This window comes from Schistocerca piceifrons, chromosome 2 (genome assembly GCF_021461385.2).
Source record: "Schistocerca piceifrons isolate TAMUIC-IGC-003096 chromosome 2, iqSchPice1.1, whole genome shotgun sequence".
Classification (NCBI taxonomy): Eukaryota; Metazoa; Arthropoda; class Insecta; order Orthoptera; family Acrididae; genus Schistocerca; species Schistocerca piceifrons.
The window spans coordinates 439,237,528-439,261,421 of NC_060139.1; the positions used below are offsets into that span (position 1 = coordinate 439,237,528).

A 23,894-nucleotide genomic window follows, 5' to 3' on the forward strand; every position below is an offset into this window, starting at 1 on the left:
CACAACATTATATATACATATATGTATATGAATCACTTTTCCATATTTATATTTTAAAGATTAATGTAGCAATTTAGGGGACCACTGGTTGGGTTAAGTTACCTTCCAGGCTTGTTCTGGTTTTTGCTAGTTTAACTTCTGTCCATAATTCCAAGGATGTGTTCTTTCTACTGCCCCAAGATGCCTTGCCAATTGACAGCATTTTCAGCTGTTTTCAGTGCCCCAGGTGAGCAGTGGCAGTGTGATGGACTAAATGGTACATGCATAGAAGTTCTTTATGCCTCCAGCATCTCAGAGAATCCATAAAGTTCTGTAGCCCTCTACTACCATCATTTGGTTTTTTATTGTTTTCCTTGTTTCTGTTGGGTATATTCATTTGAGTTTCACATAATGTAAAACAGCCATGGGCACATACACAGCTCTCTTATAAGGCAACCTATTTATGGAGCATCTAGAGAAAACCATCCTAGCTGGTCACGATCCCAGTGTCCTTGTCTGATTCAGGTTCATTGAGAACATCTTTTTGTCTAACTCATAACCACTCATTACCAAGATACCATGTTGTAAATTCTTTCACAGCCTCAGCTCTTCCTGTCCTGGTCCTTTTCAGCCCAGCAGAACACTTTCATTGATGTTGACCTCCACCTTTTTGATAGCCTCTTAAAAACATCTATCTGCACCACTCCCACCAATTGACAACAGTACCTTGACTTTTTTGGCTGTCATCCCATAAACACTGAAAAGCCTTTCCACTTGATGTGATCATTCATGGTGGAAGCATCTCCAGTGATGAGCAATTCTTTGTCTAATATGTGATGGTCTTACAAAGGCATTCACAGGCAAATGTTTTCCTCCAAATTTAGTCTGCAAGTAGATTACTGATGCCATACCTACAACTGCCCCCAAATATCTAACCATACCCTAACCAACTGTAGAGCAGCATCAGTGAACACCCCCCCCCCCCAAAAAAAAAAAAAAAATCCCATGCCAGCTCAGAATGGAGAATGGAATAACCCTAATTGTGCCCAGAAAAGACAAAACATCCTTCCCACAATGCTTTGTACCTCTCCCATAGTAGTATTATACAGATCACCTAATCTGTGAAACATCCTGGTTCAGGTTTACGGCTCACCTATTTTGAACCCCTTGCCCAACAGGTCATATCCCTGTGAAGAGTCCAAATGCAAGACCTAGCTTAAGCACCCACCCAACACATCCTATTCCAGTACCGTCACAGACATATCACACCATATCAGAGAGAGAGCCAAATATGACAAGCTTGATATCACATACCAACTTCTGCACAGTCCTTTATGTTTCCATGACCACCAACCAGCAGTCCACACAAGTGAATGGCAACTGGGAAACTGAAAACAGTTATAAAGTTGACAACTCTATGGCAGAATATGCTCCATGTCAGTGGTTGATTCACAGCCCATGCCATCTGAAGCCTTCCTCCTCCCCCCACCCCCTTCAATTACCATCTTCTTTGAATTGCAGACATGGGAATTATCCATACAACACTTGCTTTAAAACTTCCTAGCAGATTAAAACCATTGCCTTTTGTTTTCAAGTGCTCTACTGTCTGAGCTACCCAAGCATGACTCCAAGTGAAGTTGAGAGGATGGGTCATGAATTGTGCTTAGATAGTTCAGTCCATAGAGTACTTGCCCATGAAGTCACCCACTTTGCTGAGATTTTAATCATTTGTTTGTCTGTACATCACATCTGCCGATTTCTGTCTCTTTGTCTCTTTCGGAGACTATCTCCTTGCTCTATGCTGCATTTTTTTTCTTTTTAACTGGATTGTATAAGAATTGTATGGGGCGACTCAGTAGTATGTTTGCTTATGTCTTCTATATTGTTTATTTCAGTTCCTCTAAGCAAAGTCATACATTTCTCCATTATTTCTCAAAAATTCGTATTTATATATCAAAAGCTCTCTTATTTAAACACCTCTTATCCACTTTCTTCATCTTGGGTGGCAGATGAAGTAAAATAAAAAGGTATCCAGTTACAGGTTGTAAATAATAAGAGGAATAAGGCGGGAATGGGAAGGCAGTCCTGCCATACGCTTCCTTTGACATGGTGCCTATTGGCAGTGGAAGTATTGCCCATCCGAAAAATATGGTCTTACTCTTCTTCTTCACGCGATCAGGCCCAGAGGATCGCACGCCACCACAGTTAGAGCTCTCCATCCGTCTCTGTCTTCTGCTATCTGTCTCCAGTTTTCCGTGACTCCCAGCTGCAACAGGTCTTCTCTCACTCCATCGATCCACCTCTTTCTAGGTCTTCCCACTGGTCTGCTGCCTGACGGGATCCAGTCCATTGTGATTTTGGGCCATCTTGTTGCCTCCATTCTAACAACATGTCCAGCCCATTGCAGTCTTTTGCTTCTCATCATTCCCACGATGTTAGGCTCCTTGTACAGCTCTTCTAATTCAGTGTTATGGCGTCTTCTCCATTCTCCAGTAGTCTGATCTCTGACTGGTCCAAATATTTTCCTGAGGACTTTCCTTTCAAATGTTAGCAGTCGCTTAAGGTCTTGTTTTCGAGTGCTCCAGGTTTGAGAACCATAAAGTACTACTGGCATTATTAATGTCTTATACAACCGTAGCTTTAGTTGTTGTGAGACACTTCTACATTTTAGTATAGGGTCTAGAGAGTGATAGTATCTGTTTCCCGCCTGTAGTCGTGCTTTTATCTCTGCTTCAGTTGATGTTACTTCTGTAAAAAAATGATCCAAGGTATTTGAACTCTTTCACATGTTTATACCTGGTGTTGTTCACAATTAAATCTTGAGAGTTCTGGATCTTTCTTCCTATGGTCACATACTCTGTCTTTTCAGAGCTAATTTGTAGACCGATCCTAGCTGCCAATAACTCCAAGGTCTGGATACTTCTCTTCAGATCTTCTTGTGTGCATGCTAATAGTGCAATGTCCTCTGCATAAGCCAGATATGTAATGTGTTCATTACCAGTTTGAATGCCCTTGATGTTTTCTTTGTTGAAATCCCGCATTACCTTCTCAAGTGCCAGGTTGAAGAGGACAGGTGATAGCCCATCTCCTTGGCGTAATCCTGTTACAACTTGGAAGCTTTCTGTCATTTGATTGCCTACCTTAACCTTAAGTTTTGTGTCATTTAGGCATACCTCTACCAGTTTGACCAACTTCTTTGGTATACCAAACTCTGTCATAGTTCTAATCAGGCTAGGTCTATGTATACTGTCGTAAGCCTTCTTGAAGTCTACAAACAGGAGATGTATCTCTCGTCCGTATTCGTACATTTTTTCACAGACCTGTTTTAGGACGAAAATCTGGTCCGTGGTTGATCGCCCTGCCTGGAAACCTCCTTGGTATTCTCCAATTATGTCTGTTGCCATAGGTTTTATTCGTTCTAATAGGCAGTTGGAGAAGATCTTATAACAGGTATTGAGTAGCGCTATGCCCCTGTAGTTGTCACATACGGATTTGTCTTTCTTTTTATATATGGGGCATATCACAGCTACCTTCCATTCCTCTGGTATTTCATGTTTTACCCAAATTTGCTCAATTAGCTTGTGGATTTTGAAACAGAGGATTTCGTCTCCAGCCTTGAGAAGTTCAGCAGGAATACCGTCCTGACCTGGACTTTTACCATTCTTAAGGTTTTTAATCTGGTTCCTTATCTCTTCAATGGTGGGTGGAGGATATTCTGGGTCTACTGTTACTGGTTCATCAAACTCAAGTAGTTCGGTTGGTTCATCAGAGTTTAGTAATTCTCTGAAGTATTCCATCCATCTTCTTCCAATTTTTTGATCTTCTGTTAACATTCTTCCATTGGCATCTTTTATGAATCTGTGTTGATGGTATGTCCCTCCTTTAAAACTTTTCACTTTTCTATAAAGTTCTTTATACCTATTTCCATGAAAGTCTTGTTCAGCTTCCTCCATGATACTTTTAACATATTTTCTCTTTGCTTTTCTCAATGTGGCTTGGGTCTGCCGTCATGTTTCTTCAAACTTCGATTTTTCTTCTTCTTGCATATTGCTTTGTATCCACAGTAGTTTGGCCCGTTGTCTCTCCCTGATAGCTCCCTCACATTCCTCATTGAACTGCACTCTTTTTCCCCTAGTTCGCTTTGGGATTACTTCTTGGGCTGTTTCTTTAATGGTCTCTGCAATCGCCTTCCAGTTCTGATCTACCACAGTATCTTCTTCCTCTTCATTCAAAGCCTCAAAACGGTTTGTTAGTGCTATCTTGAAAGTTCTTCTTATATTATCTTCAGTCAGACTCTCATGGTCATATCGAGTGACTCTTTGCATTCTTTTGTGCTTCCTGGCTCTCCATATTGTCTTGCCGTTCTAACATTTTACTTCTTTATTCTCTTCTCTACAATTAGGTGGTCAATTTGGTTCACTGTTTTCCCATCTGGAGACACCCAGGTTCCTTTATATATTCTCTTCCTGTCGAAATCAGTACTACTTATAAACAAGCCGTTTGCAGTCGCAAAGCTAACCAGCCTAGTGCCGTTATCACTGCTCACATCATGTAAACTGTGCTTTCCGATGGTCCCCATGAAGGCTGCTTCTTTCCCTATTTTCGCATTAAAATCTCCAAGGATAATTTTGTAATGTTCACTTGGTACATTGTCTAAAACCGTTTCTAATTCCTTGTGGAAAATATCTTTTTTGATGTCATCGCTTTCTTCGGTTGGGGCATGACAATTTATATATGTGAGTTTGTGTTTTCCCGTGTCTATGGTTAGGAGTGAGATTCTGGGGTTGATTGATTTAAAATCTATGAGAGTGGTACAGAGTGATTTCTTCACTGCAAAACCAGTTCCTAGTGAGTGGTTTGTTTCTGAGGCTCCATGGAATATGACATAGTTTTCCATTTCTGTAGCTCTGGTTTCTGTCCGCCTTGTTTCTTGCAGGGCCAATAGATCAATTTGATACTTATCTGCCTCCCTTACTACACATTTTGCTGCCCCAGGTTGGTATAGGCTTCTGACATTCTAGGTCCCTAGTTGTATTTCCTTCCGTAGTCCTTGTTCTTGCTTAGGTCGTTTTACAGAGATCAGTCCTATCTGAGGCTCTTCTGTGATGCTAGTACCGGTGATTATTTTTTCCAGGACGGGTTGGTAGCCCGTCGCCAACCCCCAACCTGGAGGACCAGGATTTTTCATTCGGGGTTTTCTCCCATAGAAAGATTGGCTTCTCCACACCTATAGAGGTCTTTCTGCCCTTTTGTACATATACCATGGAATGACAGGAAAAGGAAATGGTGAGGACAGGTTTAGGATAGGAAAGGGGAGCGATAGATCGTTGTGGGACACACTTTGTCTGGCTCCTCCCCTTTGGCCTGTCCGGCATGGGTGACCCTGCTGGTAGCTACGCTACCGCCGGCATAGCCCTCCGGATCCGGAGCACGCAAACCTCCTCGCCCGCACGGACAGTGCTACGTTAAGGCGGTGTCCCCTGAGGAGGATATGGTCTTACAGTATACTGAATTTTATTGTCACTGAGCAGTGGTAAACGGTGAAGCATGCAAGTGCTCCACCTCTTTTCGTTAGTATGTAATAGTTTTCAGTTACATCTATCAGTGTAGTTTTTGTAAGAACAGTGCACAGTTCAATAACTAGTGAGCCTCTTGAGATTATCGCTTCTGCCTCCACAATGTTTTCAGATCGTAAGAAGAGACAGACGATAGATTCATCGTGAGGATAGTGAACAAGGAAGTAATGAATATTATAAATCATATGATCTAGAAGGAAGGCGGGAAAATAAACGAGGTTGCCTACTTGCTGCCTGTTATGATGGCGTATCTCTACGATCTGTTACAAAAAGTCGAAATGGGGTAATTTCTACAGGTACGACCCCTTCGCTCCCCTACCAAACAGCATCCAAGATCTGAAGTACATAAGTTTCATTGTCATTACTTGGATATGGATGTAATAAGAGACATTATACATACATGTGGACATCACATTTCCACTGCAAGTTAGAACAGTTGAGAAGCCCTTACGAATGTCTGAATTGGCTCGTCGTGATGAGAAAAAACATTTCAGCAATTGCATACACACTATCAGCATTAATAAATTAATTATACAACATGCTGCACCAATGAAGACGTGGCCTGTATTATTCCGGAAGTTTCAGTATCCTGAAAGAGTGTGATGATTTTTTTGAAATATATTGCTGACAAAGGCAGATCTACTTTTATGACAATGTTTTTCGAATGATGTAAACTCTTCCTCTCACAAGGCATACCTTGCTAGCTTCCACATTCCTGGCGAGCGCATTATTCTCACCTGCTGACAATATACTGACCATTGTGTTTGCGATGGATCAGTTTTTTAGGTACTTTTCTCAATAACAATGATTATATTCGTGAATCACACATTGTCCGTTTGGCAAGCCGCGAGTGAGTAACCAGCATCTGGCATATGTGTGTCATCCTGTGTGAAGGGAACGCTTGTCATTATTTTAATACTGGTCAAATGAAGAAAAGGAACAAAATAATTTGGTAAGTTTCTATTCCGGTTTTTCAGTGTTAAAAATACGATGGGTTATAGGGATTCGATGAAAATTCCTACAGAATTGCCTATTTATTTCTGTGTGAATTGTTAACATTTTCTCATTCGAAGAAACATCACAATTAATGAGTAATGGCCACATTTCTGTTGTTGACAGGTTCAAATGTACTCATTTTACTAAAACAGAAGTATTAATTTGCAGAAACTCATTTTGCAGCAGCTATTCTGACAGGATTCTGAAACAGAGTATCTCATTAAACCGAGAGAGTTCAATATCTTACGAAAAACCTCATTGTGTCCGTTTGCAGTAACATAAGAAGAAATTTCATGTTTACTTTCATAACAGAAAGCTCCTGATTCACTAGTGTTGATAATTCTTAAAATATTACATTCATTGGAGCGAAAAAAAAAGTAGAAACTATAACTTCTGATATATCATCATAGATAAGAAAGTTCCCTGTGTTTATGATTTGACAAAATACTCTCCTACTTATGTGTTATCGTGTACCAAAATCTCGTTTCGATGGCTCGAGCAGTTTAGGAGATATGAGAAATGTTGTGAATATTTCATTCTCGCGGGCATGAGATCGAGAGTGAACACGCTATATAGGATCCATTTTCTCGAGAATAGAGACAGAGACTGCCTCCCAAGTCTAAAGAAAAATACAGTATGATAGCTAAATTTCAGAAGCAGCGACATATGGTGTAATACACACCAAATGCAAAATCATAGCAACCCGTATTTTTCATTGCAGGAGATGACCCATAGGGAAGGGTATGTTGACAGCAGTGGACAACATGTCAAAAAATGCTACCCCCTTCCCACCACTCGGAAAACGTAATTTCAACACTTCACAGGATTTTATTTCTTTCCCTTTTCTCACAATTCCTTGGAATCAACACTAACAGGCTTGCAGGCTATCTGAAAGACTTGGCTGGTTCAGATGGTGTTATTTGTGTTTTCGGAGTGCCCATTCCTAGGCCAGGAATCGCACTTTGAAGTGTCATTTAATGAATTTTTTAATGCTGATATGCTTTAAATAGATCGATTTTATGTAATGTAGTGTTGAAAATATGGATTTATGCAGTTTCAATCGTAAAATATGGACTAAACTTCGAAATATGGAAAAATATGGAAAATGAAAGTTACATTTTCAGACTCCAAACAACTCCCAACTACCCACTACTATTTCTGAAAGATTGACCCTCAAGCCAAAACTAAACTGCAGATCTCTCAAGCTCAAACTGTACTGGCCATAAGCCCTAAGTTAATTTCATTTGGAACCATTTCCCAATCAAATGAACAACATTCCTCTCAGCCTTTAACAATCAAGTTATTAAGTGCGACCACCTGCTGATGCTGATATTGACATCTGCATGGTTATTTATTCCATGTGGTCTTGTGTTCTGCTTTGCCCCAATCACATTCCCACCAAGACTATATTATAGTGCTTCCACTACTTCAACATATAAAACAAATACATATGAGAATTACACAACATACTCATCTACACTTAACATTCTTATGAGGCTCTAAATCATGTACAATGGACCACCAATGTGGTTGAGTTCGAATGTAAGATTTGTTCTTGAAAATTTTGGACCTTTTTAAAGACTGGAGGAGTAGTGGTGGTGGTGGTGGTGGTGGTGGTGGTGGTGGTCGTAGTAGTAGTAGTAGTAGTAGTATGTGTGTGTGTGTGTGTGTGTGTGTGTGTGTGTGTCACTGTCTTGATATCAGTTCTGAGGAACCACTCAAGAAACTTATAAGAGAGAACTGTTGAATGTTGTGCTTTGGTTTAATATTTAAATGCATAGTAATGAAAAAGATGACTTTTATGGAGATGATTTTGTACAGCTTTATTATCAGGCTCAAAAACCATCTCAGCTATGTGTTTGCATAATTGGAATAACAGTGATAACAGTTATTAGATGTACATTGTTCCCTCATTGACATTAGGTGTATATATACTTTATGTCCAACTGAGGATGGAACAATGTACATACGATAACTGTTATTCAAACTACGCACATGCATTGCTGAGGTGGTGTTTGGACCCAATGGCGGTCTGATCCTACACCAGAATTGATATTTATAGCATAATACAGTTCTTAAAAAAGTTTAGTTATGACTTTAATACTACCTTCCTGGAACAGATCCTTTCCCTGTTAGTATATCATTTGTTGGCATTTGTCCTATGTAAAATTTTGTGTAAGAAATGTAGTAATAAGAAGTCCTTGTCAGAAATGTGTATATAAAGGTAAAATCCTGCTGCTGTGAGCTAATCAGATATTTACTGTTATTGTCTTTATCTTTCTCTAAAAAGCTAATGTGGTTCCAGGTGCAAACATGAATGTAATCTGTGGACAAGGACGTACATCTCTGGGACTGGCTGCAGAGCTCGGTAATACAGCAGTGCTCCAGAAATTACTAGATTTCAGTAATGCACCAGCTATTTACAGCCGAGAGCGTGATAATAGAAAACGTCGTGCAAAGAAGTGGAAACGTGATCCAGAAATGGGTGGGACACCAGTAAATCAGAATCATACAGCTGCTGCACAAACTAGCACCAGTAATCAAGGTTATTTTGTAATGGTTCATGGTGATGATCCATCATCAGCTTCTACTGCCTCATCCTCATCCTCATCTGCATTTCCTTCAGCAGAGGTTCGCACTCCTGAAGGCATGGATGCACTAGAATGGGATCCAGAGATGTCAGCAACTGCTCCAGGGCCTCCTGATAAAGATGAGGAACATTGGAGTAGACTTTACATGTGGTATGCTGGTATACTTGACAGAACTAGCACAATGTATGACATACCACATAGTTGTGATGTAAATCACCAGGATTACTACAGTCGCTGTGCTCTGCATTATGCTGCAGAGCAAGGTCATGAAGATGCTGTTTTACTACTTACTGCTGCTGGTATGAGGTCATTGTAATACTTTGTAATTGATTTATGTTACAGTTTAAATGAATTTATCCATCTAGTTAAACCAAGTAAAAAAAAATTTCAAGGCATGGCGGCACTTCTTTCATTAATTGATACTTGTTATTGTAAAAAAAACTGATAGAATTACATTCAGAAAAAAACACTTTCATCATGTTGTATTACATATAAAAAACTTTCTTTTTATTCTTATTACTCTCTATCTTTGTTTGTCACATCTCATATTTGGAAACTAGAGACTGCTATTCAGTTCTTAATGCTTTTAATGAGCTATGCCTGTTACTTAAATTCCAGAACCAGGGAAATTTTTTGGACTATAGAGTATCTTCTGTTTTACTTTCTTTAGACCAAAACAAGGACAGGGATGTTCTGCCAGCATTGATAAAAGTTATGCATTAAAACTTTCAAATGGAATTAGGGCAACATTTTTTTTCTTTTTTTATTCCAGGCAATCGTAGATACTCTTATCATTTCCATCTATATGTGTGAGAAATCTGTGTCATTTATTTATTTTAATAATGAAAGTATCATTTCCCTGATATCTTAATGCTATATGGAACATTCCAAGTAGTGTACAAAATGATACATTTTCTTAATGAATTTAGGCTGCCAGTTTGCAAGCTTGGTTTTAATTTATATTTGCATTATACTCTGTCTATGATTAAACTGATTTAAGTGAAAAACAATGTAATACATTAATTAGGATAGCTCAGTATTTATCAAATGGAAGAAAAAATCTGAGTACTTGAATCTAGAGACAGGGAGGAGGTATATAGTTAAGAAAATGTTCTATTGAATGAACTATGGTAGAGTAGAAAACCTGTGAGGAGTGAGAGGCTGCTGTCAAGGACAGGGGTGAAATGTGACCCGGAGAGGATAAGAGAGGAAGGGAGTGGCACGAAGAGGACTGGCATGAGTGGATATAGAGCCCGTGAGGCTATGGGTATGAAGGATATGTTGCTGAAAGATTTTCCATCTCCACTGTTCAGGAAAGTAGGAGCTATGGTGGAGATCCCAAATGGCATCAGCCATTGAAGTCAATTACATTATGTTGCACAGCATTCTTTGCAATTGCGTGCTCAAGTTGGCCTTTGACCACAGTTTTGTGCTTGTTTTAATCTAAGTGGATAGTTTATTTGTGCTAATATCCACGTATAATTCTGTAACGGGAATGGAAGAGGAGGTGATATATCATTTTTTGGGACAGGTCTTATGTTGTAACTGCGACCGTTCCTGTCATGGGGTGACCGTGAACAAAAGTGCGGCGGTACCGAATGGGAGCGACCCACGAACCAACAAGAGGGACGAACAGGAATGGATGGACACACACAACAACAGATGACCGAGCAAGACACCAAGAACAGCAACACACAAGAAGCAATGGGGTCACGAGCGAAAACCTCACAAAATCAACAACGTCCACTTGGACACAGAAACAAGCAAAGTAAACACGATGTCTGTAAGCGAGATACTGAGAGACTCACACGAATATCAGACTGCCTCACTGAGTGAGGTGCAGGCACTTAAATACATGATAGGTTACATCGCTATTGGCCGCTGGGACCACGTGCTCCACAGTGGCACCCTCACATTATACTTGGGCCAGGAGTGCACACAGCCATGGCTTACAGTGCGATGGCTGCAGAGATCTCTAGTGGTAATCAAGGTCCATGCCATCTGGCGCAGATTCGAAACCCGCTGCGCTCAGTACCAGATCCCTCCTCCATGAAACTTGTGCGTAGGGGTGGAAATGCCCCGGACTGTGCCGTGGTTGGCAGATGGGAGAAGACCTGGGCTCGTCAACTGCCATTGACAGGGAGGAAGGGACATTTGAGGTGTCCATGATGGCCAACCCAGAGACCAGGGCGGCGTAGGGAGCCACAGATCCACCTGGGGGCTGGGAGGGCCGGTGGCAGGCTCGCAGGGAGGCAGCAACTGGGGCAGTGGCGGCGACTCGAGGACCACGTCTGTACCCGAAGGAGGTAGTGGAGGAGGAGCTGGCAGCGGGAGTCCTTTGGGGTAAGTGGGCGGAGCTGGTTATGATGGCATTTCAACAGCCTTTGTCAATTGTCGTTTAAATGTGCGGACAAGCCTCTCTGCCAGGCCATTGGAGGAAGGGTGGAAAGGCGAGCTACGGTCATGTTTGATACGGTTGGCTTGACAGAAGTCGTGGAAGGAGGATGCCGTAAATTGGGGGCCATTATCGGAGACCAATGTGTGAGGCAGGCCCTCAATGGCGAGAACCTGGTCCAGGGCCATGAGTGTGGCCTCCGTGGTGGTGGACATCGGGGTGGACGTCATATGGGTATTTGGAGTAGGCATCAACGATAAGTAACCACATGGACCCCAAAAACACGCCTGCAAAATTGAGATGGATGCAATCCCAGGTCCTACGAGGCACAGGCCAGGTTACAAATGACTGAGGGGGGCTTGCCTGGTGACGTGCACACACAGTGCACCCGCAGACCAGGCGGTCAATATTGCCATCAATGCCAGGCCAATACACATGCAGGTGAGCCAAAACGTTGATGCAGGACATACCCTAGTGCCCACGGTTTAACAAACTGAGCACTTGATGCCGCAAATCCGGAGGAATGACTGCTCGATGGGCAACCAACTCCGTGGCCAACAGAAGGACATCATTGACCACAGAGAGCCTGTGGGACAGTTGGCGCCAGGGGCTGAAGTCAATCTGCATCCGACAAGTAATATAGGAGGGCCACCCATGGACCACGTAGCGTAGAACCTGCTGCAAGATAGGATCTTGGCATGTAGCCTTGGCAGTGTAAGCAGACATAAGAGGCAGACCATCCAGTGCATCACAGCGGGCGGAATCAGTCTGAAAGTGAGGACCTCCTGTTGGTCATACGCAGGATTGGGACCTGCTGGGAGACATGACAAAGCATCTGTGTTACATGGTGGGCGGTGGGTTATACCGGATGGTGTAAGCGTAATTCCGTAAAAATAATGCCCAGCACTGGAGACGTTGAACCATCCGCTCGGGAAGGTGGGTGTGGGCTCTGAAAGGCGTAACCAAGGGTTTATGGTCTGTCAGGAGGGTGAACTTTACCCCAAAGACATTGGTGTGAAATTCTGGGACGTCAAACACTATCGCCAGGGCCTCCTTTTCAATCTGGGAGTAGTTCTGTTGTGCCTGGGTCAACGTCTTAGATGCATGAACAACGGGCTGTTCTGAGCCATCGGCATTCCGATCCACAAGGATGGTCCCAATGCCGTATGCCAACGCATCAGCCGCCAAACCAAGGGGCGGTCCAGAGGGAAGGGAGTAAGGCAAGGGGCGGACTTCAGTATTGCCTTTAAACAGAGAAAAGCCTTGTCACAGACAGGAGTCCAATTAAAAGGTACCACTTTGCAATGCATGTGATTGAAGGGTTGAGCAATGGAGGCAGCCTGGGGTAAGAACTGTATGTAATAAGTAACCTTGCCCAAAAAACACCTGGAGTTCAGATAAGACCTTGGGATGAGGAAGGGCCTCAAAGGCCATGACATTACGACCCAAAGGGCGAATGTCATCTTTGCTAAGACAGTGGCCTAAGTATTCAACTTCTGATTGAAAAAAGCAGCACTTGTCTAGCCAACAGCGTAAGCCTGCAGATTGCAGAGCATGAAATAAGGTGCTGAGGTTTTGCAAATGTTCCTGGCGGTAATGCCCAGTGACCAAGATGTCATCCACATAATTCACACAGGCGGGGATAGGCTGCATAAGCTGCTCCAGGAACTGCTGGAAAATGGTCAGTGCTGCAGAGACACCAAACGGAAGGTGCTTTTACTTGTATAATCCGAAAGGCGTGTTGATGACCAAGATGTTCTGGGAATTGGTATACAAGGGTGACTGGTGATATGCCTCAGTCAGGTTGATCTTTGAAAAGTACTCTCCCCCAGCAAGCTTGGTGAGAGGGTCTTCCTGTCAGGAATGGGGTAAGTTCTCTACGAGGGACTGAGCATTGACAGTAGCACCGAAGTCCCCAAACAGCTGAAATGCCCCACTGGGTTTCCATATGACCACCAATGGTGTCACCCAGGCACTGTATGTCACAGGCTCCGAACGCCAGCAGCCTGGAGCCGATCAAGTTCCCACTTGACTGCTGGCCGTAAGGCCACGGGAAGGGATCTGGCTCGGAAAAAGCGAGGCTGCATATCCGGCCAAAGTGTGATGTGCGCCTGAAATTGCAAAGCACATCCAAGATCCGTTGCAAACAATGATGCAAAAGCTGAGCACAGATCGTCCAAGTACTGAAAAGAAACAGCCATGGAAACGACCTTAGCTTCATCGGAATTGAAAAGCCAAACAGTTGGAATGCATCCAGGCCAAAAATATTCGAAGCTGATGGGTAGTCGATGACAAATTGTTACGAGAGGTGTTGAGTGATGAAAGGGGCCTTTATTTGTGAATAGTCAGCTGATTTGAAAGGAGTCTTAGGTATTTGTGGGGAGGATGTTGTAACAAGGACACTCATTCTGCTGGTATCAGCTGAAGATGACAGCAAGGCACACTATTGAAATATTGTTTCATCAATGACTGCACACAGATAGGCTACCAAGAATGATACAGACAGTTGATTGACAGGGAAAACTTAAGACCACACATTTCACGTGGATGAAATTAAAAATCTCTCATTGTTTTAGCAAAGCCTGCATTGCTTCGCAATTGATGGGAAGTGAATATTCATCCTAATCTCCTTCTTCTCCCTCTCTCTGTTGCTCTTCTCCTCCACCCTCCTCCCATTATCCATCTTTCCTTGAATTTGCGTGAATTGAAACAAAACAATTGCAGTAAGATCATGAAGTTATTGACATGAGATAAATCGAAATTCATTGTTTTGATGATGATTTCTTGGTGTTCTTAATGCGTTCATTGCAACGCTTGCTGGTGAACAATAGTTTTCATCTTTCTGTCCAGAGAGAAAGTGATTAGTGCTAGTGGTTTAGTGACTCTCGAGCACACTACGTATAACTGCTCATGTGAAAAACACAGCAATTCAAGGTGTATTCCACACATTTTAATGATTGAGCATACAATTTATTAACCATCATTACAAATTCAAGGCAAACATGAAACTGAACAGCTTAAATTGAAGCAGCAAGTCATTTGGAATTAGTGATATTCTTGGAATCAGAATGCCCTCATCTTTGAACTCTGCCAGGATTATTATTTCTTCAGTTATGTTGTTCGTCAGCTTCTTAACAGTGAGTCTTGTTCCATTGCACAGCTTTGGTTGGTTCAGATTGTGTAAAATGATTATCACTGAGCTGACCTTGAGCAGAAAATTGTGCAGTGGCATTCCTTGCAAATTCAATAATTTAGGAATTCAGTTGGATAGTTGATGACTTCATCTGGATCAGTAATGGAATTGATCAAATTAAATGAATATAATTGGCCAGCAATTTGACTTTGAACTTCTATGTTCAAATGGTCTACATCCTTTTTTTCAATGCCAAAATTGCTCGTTCACTCAATCAAACATGGTTTTTCTAATTTGCAGCAATATTCAGGAACAATTTCATGATAAGTTCTTCTTTCAAAGTTGTGAATTGACAAAAAATAGGTGGAAATGAAGTGAGGCCAGTGGAAGCTTCAGCCAGAATTTTCCATTTCCATTGTCTAATAATTGCTGGAAAACACTTCCGTCCATTCATAATTTTGTAACGCAACTCTCATATTCATCATTAACACACAGTCATTGACTTCAAGCAAGTGTTTATTTCAAAGCTGTTGAAATTCAGAAAATTGGTGAAAAATTGCCAGCCAGCAAAATCATTGTACCTCCTGAGAGGTCCAGATTATTTCACAGATCTCACAGTGTTCGATTGAGTGCCCCCAGTGCTCATTTGTGTGTCGTAGTACAGTCACCCCAAATTACTATTTTGCCATTCTGTAGTAATTTTGCCATTGCTGAATTTTTGGCAATGTTGCCTGTTGGTCCATATGTTATTTGCTAATTCAGTGGTAGTTTGAACGCAGAATGAGCTGCTCGTCCACCTCCTAACAATGTGTCATTGATCCCAGATGATGCTACAGCCTGTGGTATTTGACTTTGTGCATGTATCAAAGCTAAAATCAGTGAAATTAGGAACGTTTTATCAGTTCCACCAGGCACATTGAGGAAGAAAATTCCTTTGTATGTGTCATTGACTACTGCATCAGTCTGTCATATGCATTTTTCTGCTGCTGATTCAAAAGTAGGACCTATGTTCGCACTGATTGGCTTAAAGCATCTCAATCATATTTTCATTCTCGTTCAGTTTCTAGATTGAATGCATTTTGCATGGGGCGGTTCGGCACTAGAATTGTTAATTCATGCAGCATCTTGCCAGACAGCATCAGGCACAAATCCTCTATAGAAATCAGCATGTCATTGGAGATCTCTTTGCAGAATTCAAGCTTGGGATTCACTATTCTTGTGTGCACTTGATGCAGAATGTCTTCGGGCATATTGTCTTTGTGCTTATTCCACAAATAGAGTGGATTCGATGGAAAACATGTTGAATTGTTGATGTCAAAAAGTGCTTGAATTTGATGCGCAGCAGACAAAGTAACAGCGTCAGTGAGTATATAATCCCAATGAATGTCGTCCTCGAGCAAATGAAAAAACTGACAGGCTTCCCAGTTACTGTGTGCAACTCACCATTGACAGTTCATAAAAATCCAAATGAAGTTGGTCCACAAAAATTAACCAATGACAAACATGGGTGAAAACATTTGTCGGTACTTGGATGAACTGTGTAAATGCGGGCTGGCCGATGTGGCCGAGTGGTTCTAGGCGCTTCAGTCTTGAACCGCGCGACTGCAACGGTCACAGGTCTGAATTCTGCCTCAGGCGTGGATGTGTGTGATGTCCTTAGGTTAGTTAGGTTTAAGTAGTTCTAAGTTCTAGGGGATAGATGACCTCAGATGTTAAGTCCCATAGTGCTCAGAGCCATTAGAATCATTTTGTGTAAATGCACCCCAGCACATCAGTTGAATATACATTCATGTGTCCAGTAACAAGCTTCCCATGTTTGCATCATTTGAATTTTTTTGGTGTTGCATCCCATGTGAAACATCTTGACATCTCCAAGTAAAACAGTGTTACTGCAAATGGATGCTTGTCAGCATTGTCACTGATCGTCATTCAGGTCTCTGACTGCATGTGCTGCCGTGAAGTAAACTCTTTGTTCCTCCTCCAGATGCACAGTTAAATGGACCACAGTGTGATAATGCCCATGTATGGAGAATGAAAAGATTCTCCAAACTTCCTCATTGCTGCTGACATAAATTTACATTTTCTTATTGCAAAACTTCATCATTGGAATCAGGAGCTGCAATACAAAACCCAGTCACATTGCATCCTTTTGTGACGTACTTGCAAACATATTTGGTGGACTTGACAGAATTTGATTTTCCTTCAAGCACAGTATATGCTCTTTGTCAGTCTCGTGGACTTAGTGATCATGTAGTTGGCCTGTGTTGCCCATATGCCACCCAATATTTCAGTGCCCCAATGGTGCCATTTTTTTCCAAAGAAATCAACACGAACTGAAATCAATTAAATGTTTACAACACACCAATTACCATGAACTGACGTCATTTCAGTCTTTGCTATCAGTGCACCAAAGATATGATCACCAATGATAACACACTGAAATATCACTTTCAGTTGTATTCTTTTTTGCAAAATATCAGCATGTGATGTTGAATTTTTTATGTTATGAAAACGTGTGACAGCAGAACTGTCAGACCGACCATAACATTTCTTTCATTTAGATTTTCAAACAAATATACCATCCAAATTTCTGACTTTTTCAGTGGATTTTCCAAAAATTTTGTTTCATAAAAACTTTGCCTTGAAAATTACGAACTCACCGAAAAGAAGTCAGTCAAGCCATTCACAATTGATTTTTATGTATAGATTGTAATTCTTTTATAAAAGGTTAACTCATTCCATATGTTAGCAACCCTGTTGTTATTGGGAGTCAACTGAACCTCTAATAAAATAAAAATTATAGTGTTGATATTAAGGATCTTACATTCCACGTAGTTTGGTACATGAACATGAGTCAGATTTGTGTTTGTTTTAAATAAATACTTAGTAAATTATGGCAACAATAAAACTTTTGAAAGATAATCGAACATTGCACTACAATTTCTGAACTGTGATTAACCTTGTCACTTAGAAGAAGGTGTAATTAGATGAATGATGAACACTAACTTCACTTAATGAAGGTTTATTCAGCACTTGCACATACAAGAGCGCAGAGCAAACTGCCTCCAGCCAGAACATATACACTATATATACAGTTACAGAACATTCCAGTACATTGATTCTTGACATTTGTGGATACTTCTAGAATGTACTCAAACTGAATACAGAAATTAAAATTTTACAGTTCAGGTGAGTTTTGAACTCGTGGCCCTCCTTGCAACAGACTAGTATCATAACCACTACACCACAGTGACTGTGCTACTCAGCTTCTTCTGTAACATTGCTCCCTCCTTAAGAGATCAGAGTCCAGGAACGAGTCTTCGGTCCTGCATACTCTGACTCTCAATGACTGAAGTTCGCACTGATGGTGATCTTATTAGAACTTCCTTTGCTGCTACGCTCCTCGTCACCTTTCCGTTTGTTGCCTGTCACTGGAGCTTCGAATTTACCCTGGGTTGCAGGATCCTTATAAGGCTTGATTCGAAGGACGTGGACCATATCTCTGATCTTTTGTCGTCTTGTGTCAGGGTCGAAATCTTCAACTTCGTAAGTGACGTCAGACAACTGTCTTACAACCTTATAAGGTCCAAAGTAGCACCTGACCTTCTCAGAGAAAGCAGAACAGAAGTGAAGATCCAGACAACGTCACCAGGCTGGTAGACAACAGGGCGGTGGCTCACGTCATACCTTCGGCGATCATTTTCTTGATCCTGCAGTGTGTGGAGTCGAGGTAACTGCTGAGCTTCCCCAGCTCTGGTTAACACCTGGCCGATGTAGTAGTCGTCCACGTCATCAGGATGTAACAGAAACACAGTGTCCGTTGTCATAGTCGCCTTCCGCCTATGCACCAGAAAAAATGGCGTAAATCATGTGGTGTCTTGTTTGGCGGTGTTGTAGGCAAATGTCATGAAAGGTAGCACCTCATCCCAGTTTCTCTGCTCAACATTGATGAACATTGATAGCATGTCGACCAAGGTCTTATTAAAGCATTCAGTAAGCCCGTTAGTTTGCAGATGGTAGGCAGTCATCATGTAATGAGTGATGTTGCACCGACAGTTTATCTCTGTCACAAGATTCGATTGAAAAACTTTCCCTCGATCCGTAATTAACGACCTTGGGCACCGTGTCTTAAGACAGTGTCTTCTATGATGAATTTGGCTACCTCGAATGCTTCGGCTGTTTCCTCGGCTTTTGTAATGGCATAGCGTGTCAGATAATCAGTGAAAACAATCATCCATCTATTGCCACTAGCATATGTTGGAAATCGTCCAAGGAGGTTAATCCCAACACACTGGAATGGCGTTTCGGATGGTGGAATTGTTATGATTCGGCCAGGTGGTTTCTGAGGAACTGTTTTTCTCCTCTGGCACTCTCGACAGTGCGACACATAGTAATGAAAACTCCTAAATAAACCTGACCAGAAAAATCTCTTGCGGATTCTATTGTATGTCTTAATAAATCCTAAATTTCCGGCCTTAGATGTGTCATGGAATTTCTGGAGAACATCTAAGCTCATGTATTTAGGAATCACTGGTAGCCACCTCTTTCCAAACGGATCAAAGTTTTTCTTGCAAAGTAATCCATTAACTATCTTTAATTGTCCTTTCACATCCTCTGACCAATTTAAGGCAAGCATAATTTGAGATATCTTGGCGGCCTTCTTCTGCTCAGCAGAGAGATCCTGGAGTGCTGCGAGACAGTCACTATCTTCATCAAAGTCTTGATGGACTTGCTCAGGGTTTCTTGAGAGACAGTCGGCATCTTTGTGGTTTCTTCCACTTTTCTACACTATGGTAATGTCATACTGTTGAAGACGTAGTGACCACCTGGGAAGTCATCCTGTTGGATCCTTAAGACCTGTCAGCCAATGAAGTGAATGATGGTTTGTAACAACTGTGTTTGGCCTTCCATAGAGATACTGGCAAAATCTGCACATGGTGCAGATCACAGCAAGACATTCTCTTTCTGTAGTTGAGTAGTTTCTCTCGGCTTTTGTAAGTGTCTTAGAAGCATAGGCTGTAATCTTCTCATATCCATCTGAAATTTGCACCAGAACAGCACCGATCCCATACCCACTGGCATCTGTGTGTAGTTTTGTAGGTGCTTTCTCATCATACAGACCAAGTACAGGGTCAGTCGTCAGAGCTTTTCGCAGCACATCGAAAGAATCTTGTTGAGTACCACCCCAAATAAATTTAGCATTGGCTTTTACAACTCTTGGAGTGGCCTGGCTTTGATACAAAAGTCTTTGATAAAACAATGGCAATAAGAACATAATCTGAGGAAGCTTCTCATATCTCTAATACTTTTAGGAATAGGAAATTCCATTATAGATCTCACCTTTTCTTGGTCTGGCCACACACACCTTCGTTTGACGTAAGGTGTCCAGGTATTTTGATTTCTTTTGCTCCAAAGAGACACTTTCTTGGATTAAGTTTCAGTCCGCCTTGTTGGAGACACTTAAGAATGGCCCTCAGTCATCAAATGTCTTTGAGAACACTATACTGTCATCTAAATAACAAAGATACATCATCCACTTCAGGTATTTTAGAATATTATCCATCATCCGTTCAAAAGTTGTTGGTGCATTACACAAACCAAACGGCATTACCTTAAACTCAAACAGGCCCTCAGGGGTGATGAATACAGTTTTCTCACCATCAGCCTCATCTACTTCGATCTGCCAGTATCCCAAGTACATGTCCATGGTTGAGAAAAACTTAGCCCCCTTCAGACAACCTAGTGTATTGTCAATTCGTGGAAGAGGCTAAACATCCTTTTTAGTTATCTTGTCCTGTAATAAACACAAAAGCGCCAACTGCCATCTTTTGTCCTGATGAGAACCACTGATGACGACCATGGGCTCTGCGAAGGCTGTATGATGTCATTCTTCATCATTTTCTCTACCTTGTCGTGAATTATTCGACATTCTGTTGCTGACACACGATATTCTCTCTAGATTATTAGTTGATGGTCTCCAGTGCTTCACCGTCGATTTGTCTTATTTGGCCTTCACCTGTGGATTGAAGCATTCAGATAATTCTTGAGGAATGGCAAGTAGCTTGTTCTGTTGTTCCTTAGTGAGATCTGGTGATAGTCGAGCTAGAAGATCTTGTCTCATAGTGGTAGTGCTAATTTCACCCACAGACTCGACATGGGAGGTTTCTATGACATTCAGCTGTTCTGCAATTAACAGCTCAGCATTTGCAATGCACATGCATCTTGGAAGGATCTGTGGTTCTCGGCGACAGTTAACTATCCACAATTCACCGATTATGTTCTTAAACGAGACAACAGAGGTTGGGATAACCAAGTTATTCTTCAGTGGTATGCTTCTCTCTTACATTCCTCTACAAGATCCATGGGTTGATGCATGGCATGACACATGACAGTTACCTTTCTTGCGCTGACTTCAGGAATGGTCACTTCATCCAGCACACATAGTCTCCACACACTCGGATGTGCATCTTCCTCTCCACAGTATCTCATCTTGTTTAGCATAATCTTCGAGTGACCACAGTCTATAATTGCCTGAGAAGCTTTCAAAAAGTCCCATCCGAGAATGACGTCATGACTACACTTGTGTAAGATGATGAATTCTAAGGGCTGTGGTTGAGAAAAACTTAGCCCCTTTCAGACAACCTAGTGTATTGTCAATTCGTGGAAGAGGGTAAACGTCCTTTTTAGTTATCTTGTCCTGTAATAAACACAAAAGCGCCAACTGCCATCTTTCGTCCTGATGAGAACCACTGATGACGACCATGGGCTCTGCGAAGGCTGTATGATGTCATTCTTCATCATTTTCTCTCATCATCCACTTCAGGTATTTTAGAATATTATCCATCATCCGTTCAAAAGTTGCTGGTGCATTACACAAACCAAACGATATTACGTTAAACTCATAGAGGCCCTCAGGGGTGATGAATACAGTTTTCTCACCATCAGCCTCATCTACTTTGATCTGCCAGTATCCCAAGTACATGTCCATGGTTGAGAAAAACTTAGCCCCCTTCAGACAACCTAGTACGGCATGGCTGTGTGCTTCGTGCAGCTGCCTCGAGTCAAATGAGCATGCTGCCGCCTGCATAGCAGATGTACGTCAGAGATAAGACTGTGCGCGGCAGGAAGTTGAGCGGACAAAAACAGCAATGGCGGACCGGAAGCTCTTTTTCGTTGCGGATCGCGCTTAGTTAAAACTATAGCGCGATCCTCCCATTGGCCACCTTCAGCAGAGATGTTTTATTGTCGACAAATACGGTTTTGTGCAACTGGTGATGGTACTTCGCCTAAATGACTGAATATGATGCTCCAGAGTCCACAAGAACTTGGGCTGGTCAGCCATCCATGAGGATATCGATGTAGTTTCCTATCATTTTTGTAGTGATCAATGGTGGAGGATGTTTCTCTTCAGCGGCCTCACCTCCAAGGAAGGTCGCACCCTTTATTTTTCCAGGTTGCAGCGGGTAGGTGATCAGCTGGAGCTTCTAAAGGGTGATGGAGACCTTGATCGGCGTGTTGGGGAGTGTCCTCTCCAGCGGCTAGCTTGCGGCAATGGTGACCTACGTCATGCTGCACCCACATCTTCTTGTTCATCTTTGTCGTCCCAGAGTTGGTGTCAGCTAATATCAGTCTGCTGTCTTCCAGCGTGGGTGTCATCAAATATCCACCACCTTATCGACAATAGTGCACCACATGACCCGGTCGTCTGCAGTGGTTATCCTGGGTCCTCCAGACGTCAGTCTTCCTTGATGCCCAAACAGGTTCCACATGTGCATTGTAGTAACATAACTTCACCTGGGTTTCAACTTTTTCACCGTTTTAAAGGGAAGTGAAGGATGAGAGATTGGGTTCAATGTCTGTTCCACTTCCTCCCATATGACCTCTTGAAGCATCTTGCTTTTTTGCTCACCGTGCAATCCAAGTGCCTGAACTTTCTCTCTCACTATCTGATGAAGAACACTTGTGAAATCTGTTGCTTCCTCCATCACAGACATCAATACAATGTTTGGAAGCTGCTCAAACTTCTTGCATGTAATTCTTTTTTGATGCATTGTCTCGATATACTGGCACTATTTTATGAAGTCGTCTGCTGTCGAAACCTCCTTCAGGAGAAGGACTTGATACATGTTCTCAGCAACACCCTTCATGAGATGTGCAACCTTATCTCCCTCCTCCTCTCAAGGGTCCACTATTTTACAGAGCTCCAAGATGTCTTGAATGTAGGATGCTGTAGTTTCTCCTGGATGCTGTGTCCTGCACTTAAATTTATCTTCAGCCTTGCAATTCTGTCATTGTGTATCGCCAAAATACTTGTGCAGTTCTGCCTGGAATACTTCCCAGCTTGTGAACTTCTTGTTGTTCTCATACCATTGCTTGGCAGTGCCCTCCAAGTAGAAAAATACGTTAGCCAAACAGAAGGTGTCATCCCATTTGGCTACACACTCATATACCTTCAGCCACTTGTTCGGATCTTGGCCATCGTCATCAGAGCATCCGTAAGGATGTCTCATGTGGTGGCACACAGTTGCTGTCATCATAATGTCCTCTTCTTCTTCTGTCTCCGATAGATTGCATTCTGTTGAATATGGCTCGAAGGTTTCTCGCCATGTAAATGGCGGCTCTGTCGTGGCCTGATGAGAGCTACTGTGTCGTCTATAATGTGCGCTATCACAAGTTCCAATACCCAGCGTCTCCACCAGAATGTCGTGTAGAAGAAGGTGTAATTAGATGAATGACGAACACTGACTTCACTTAATGAAAGTTTGTTCAGCACTTGCACATGCAAGAGCATGGAGCGAACTGCCTCCTGTCAGAACACATACGGTATATATACAGTTATAGAACATTCTAGTACAGTGATTCTTGACATTTGTGGATACTTCTGGAATGTACTCGAACTGAGTATAGAAATTAAAATTTTACAGTTCAGACGAGTTTTGAACTCACAACACTCCATGCAGCAGTCTAGTATCATAACCACTACACCACGGTGATGGTGCTACTCAGCTTCTTCTGCGACAATTTGATATTAGAATAGCAAAAGGCATACAAAACATTACAGGAATAGTAAGATTCACCACAACCATAAATGAACTGAGAGCAAGAAAGAAAGGTTGATCTGAAACTTAGATGATTCTGTAGAACACATGGAATCAGTATATGGAGGAAGGGAGGGGGGGTCAAGCCATAAACCCAAATCCTTATTTTGAAATTGACCAGCTTTC

General features: G+C 42.0%; 1 protein-coding gene across 8 annotated transcripts in view; it reads left to right on the forward strand.

The window, feature by feature from the left end:
- The window catches only part of LOC124776204 (ankyrin-1-like), a 202,433-nt gene that overhangs the window by 58,001 nt on the left and 120,538 nt on the right, over positions 1-23,894 (forward strand). For 5 of the 8 annotated variants that reach the window (XM_047251041.1, XM_047251045.1, XM_047251038.1 and 2 more), the window contains exon 3: positions 8,857-9,441. In XM_047251041.1, coding sequence (XP_047106997.1) covers positions 8,857-9,441 — 585 coding nt within the window. The remainder of the gene's footprint in view (positions 1-8,856; positions 9,442-23,894) is intronic. The other 3 variants (XM_047251042.1, XM_047251044.1, XM_047251043.1) reach the window with 3 other exon arrangements.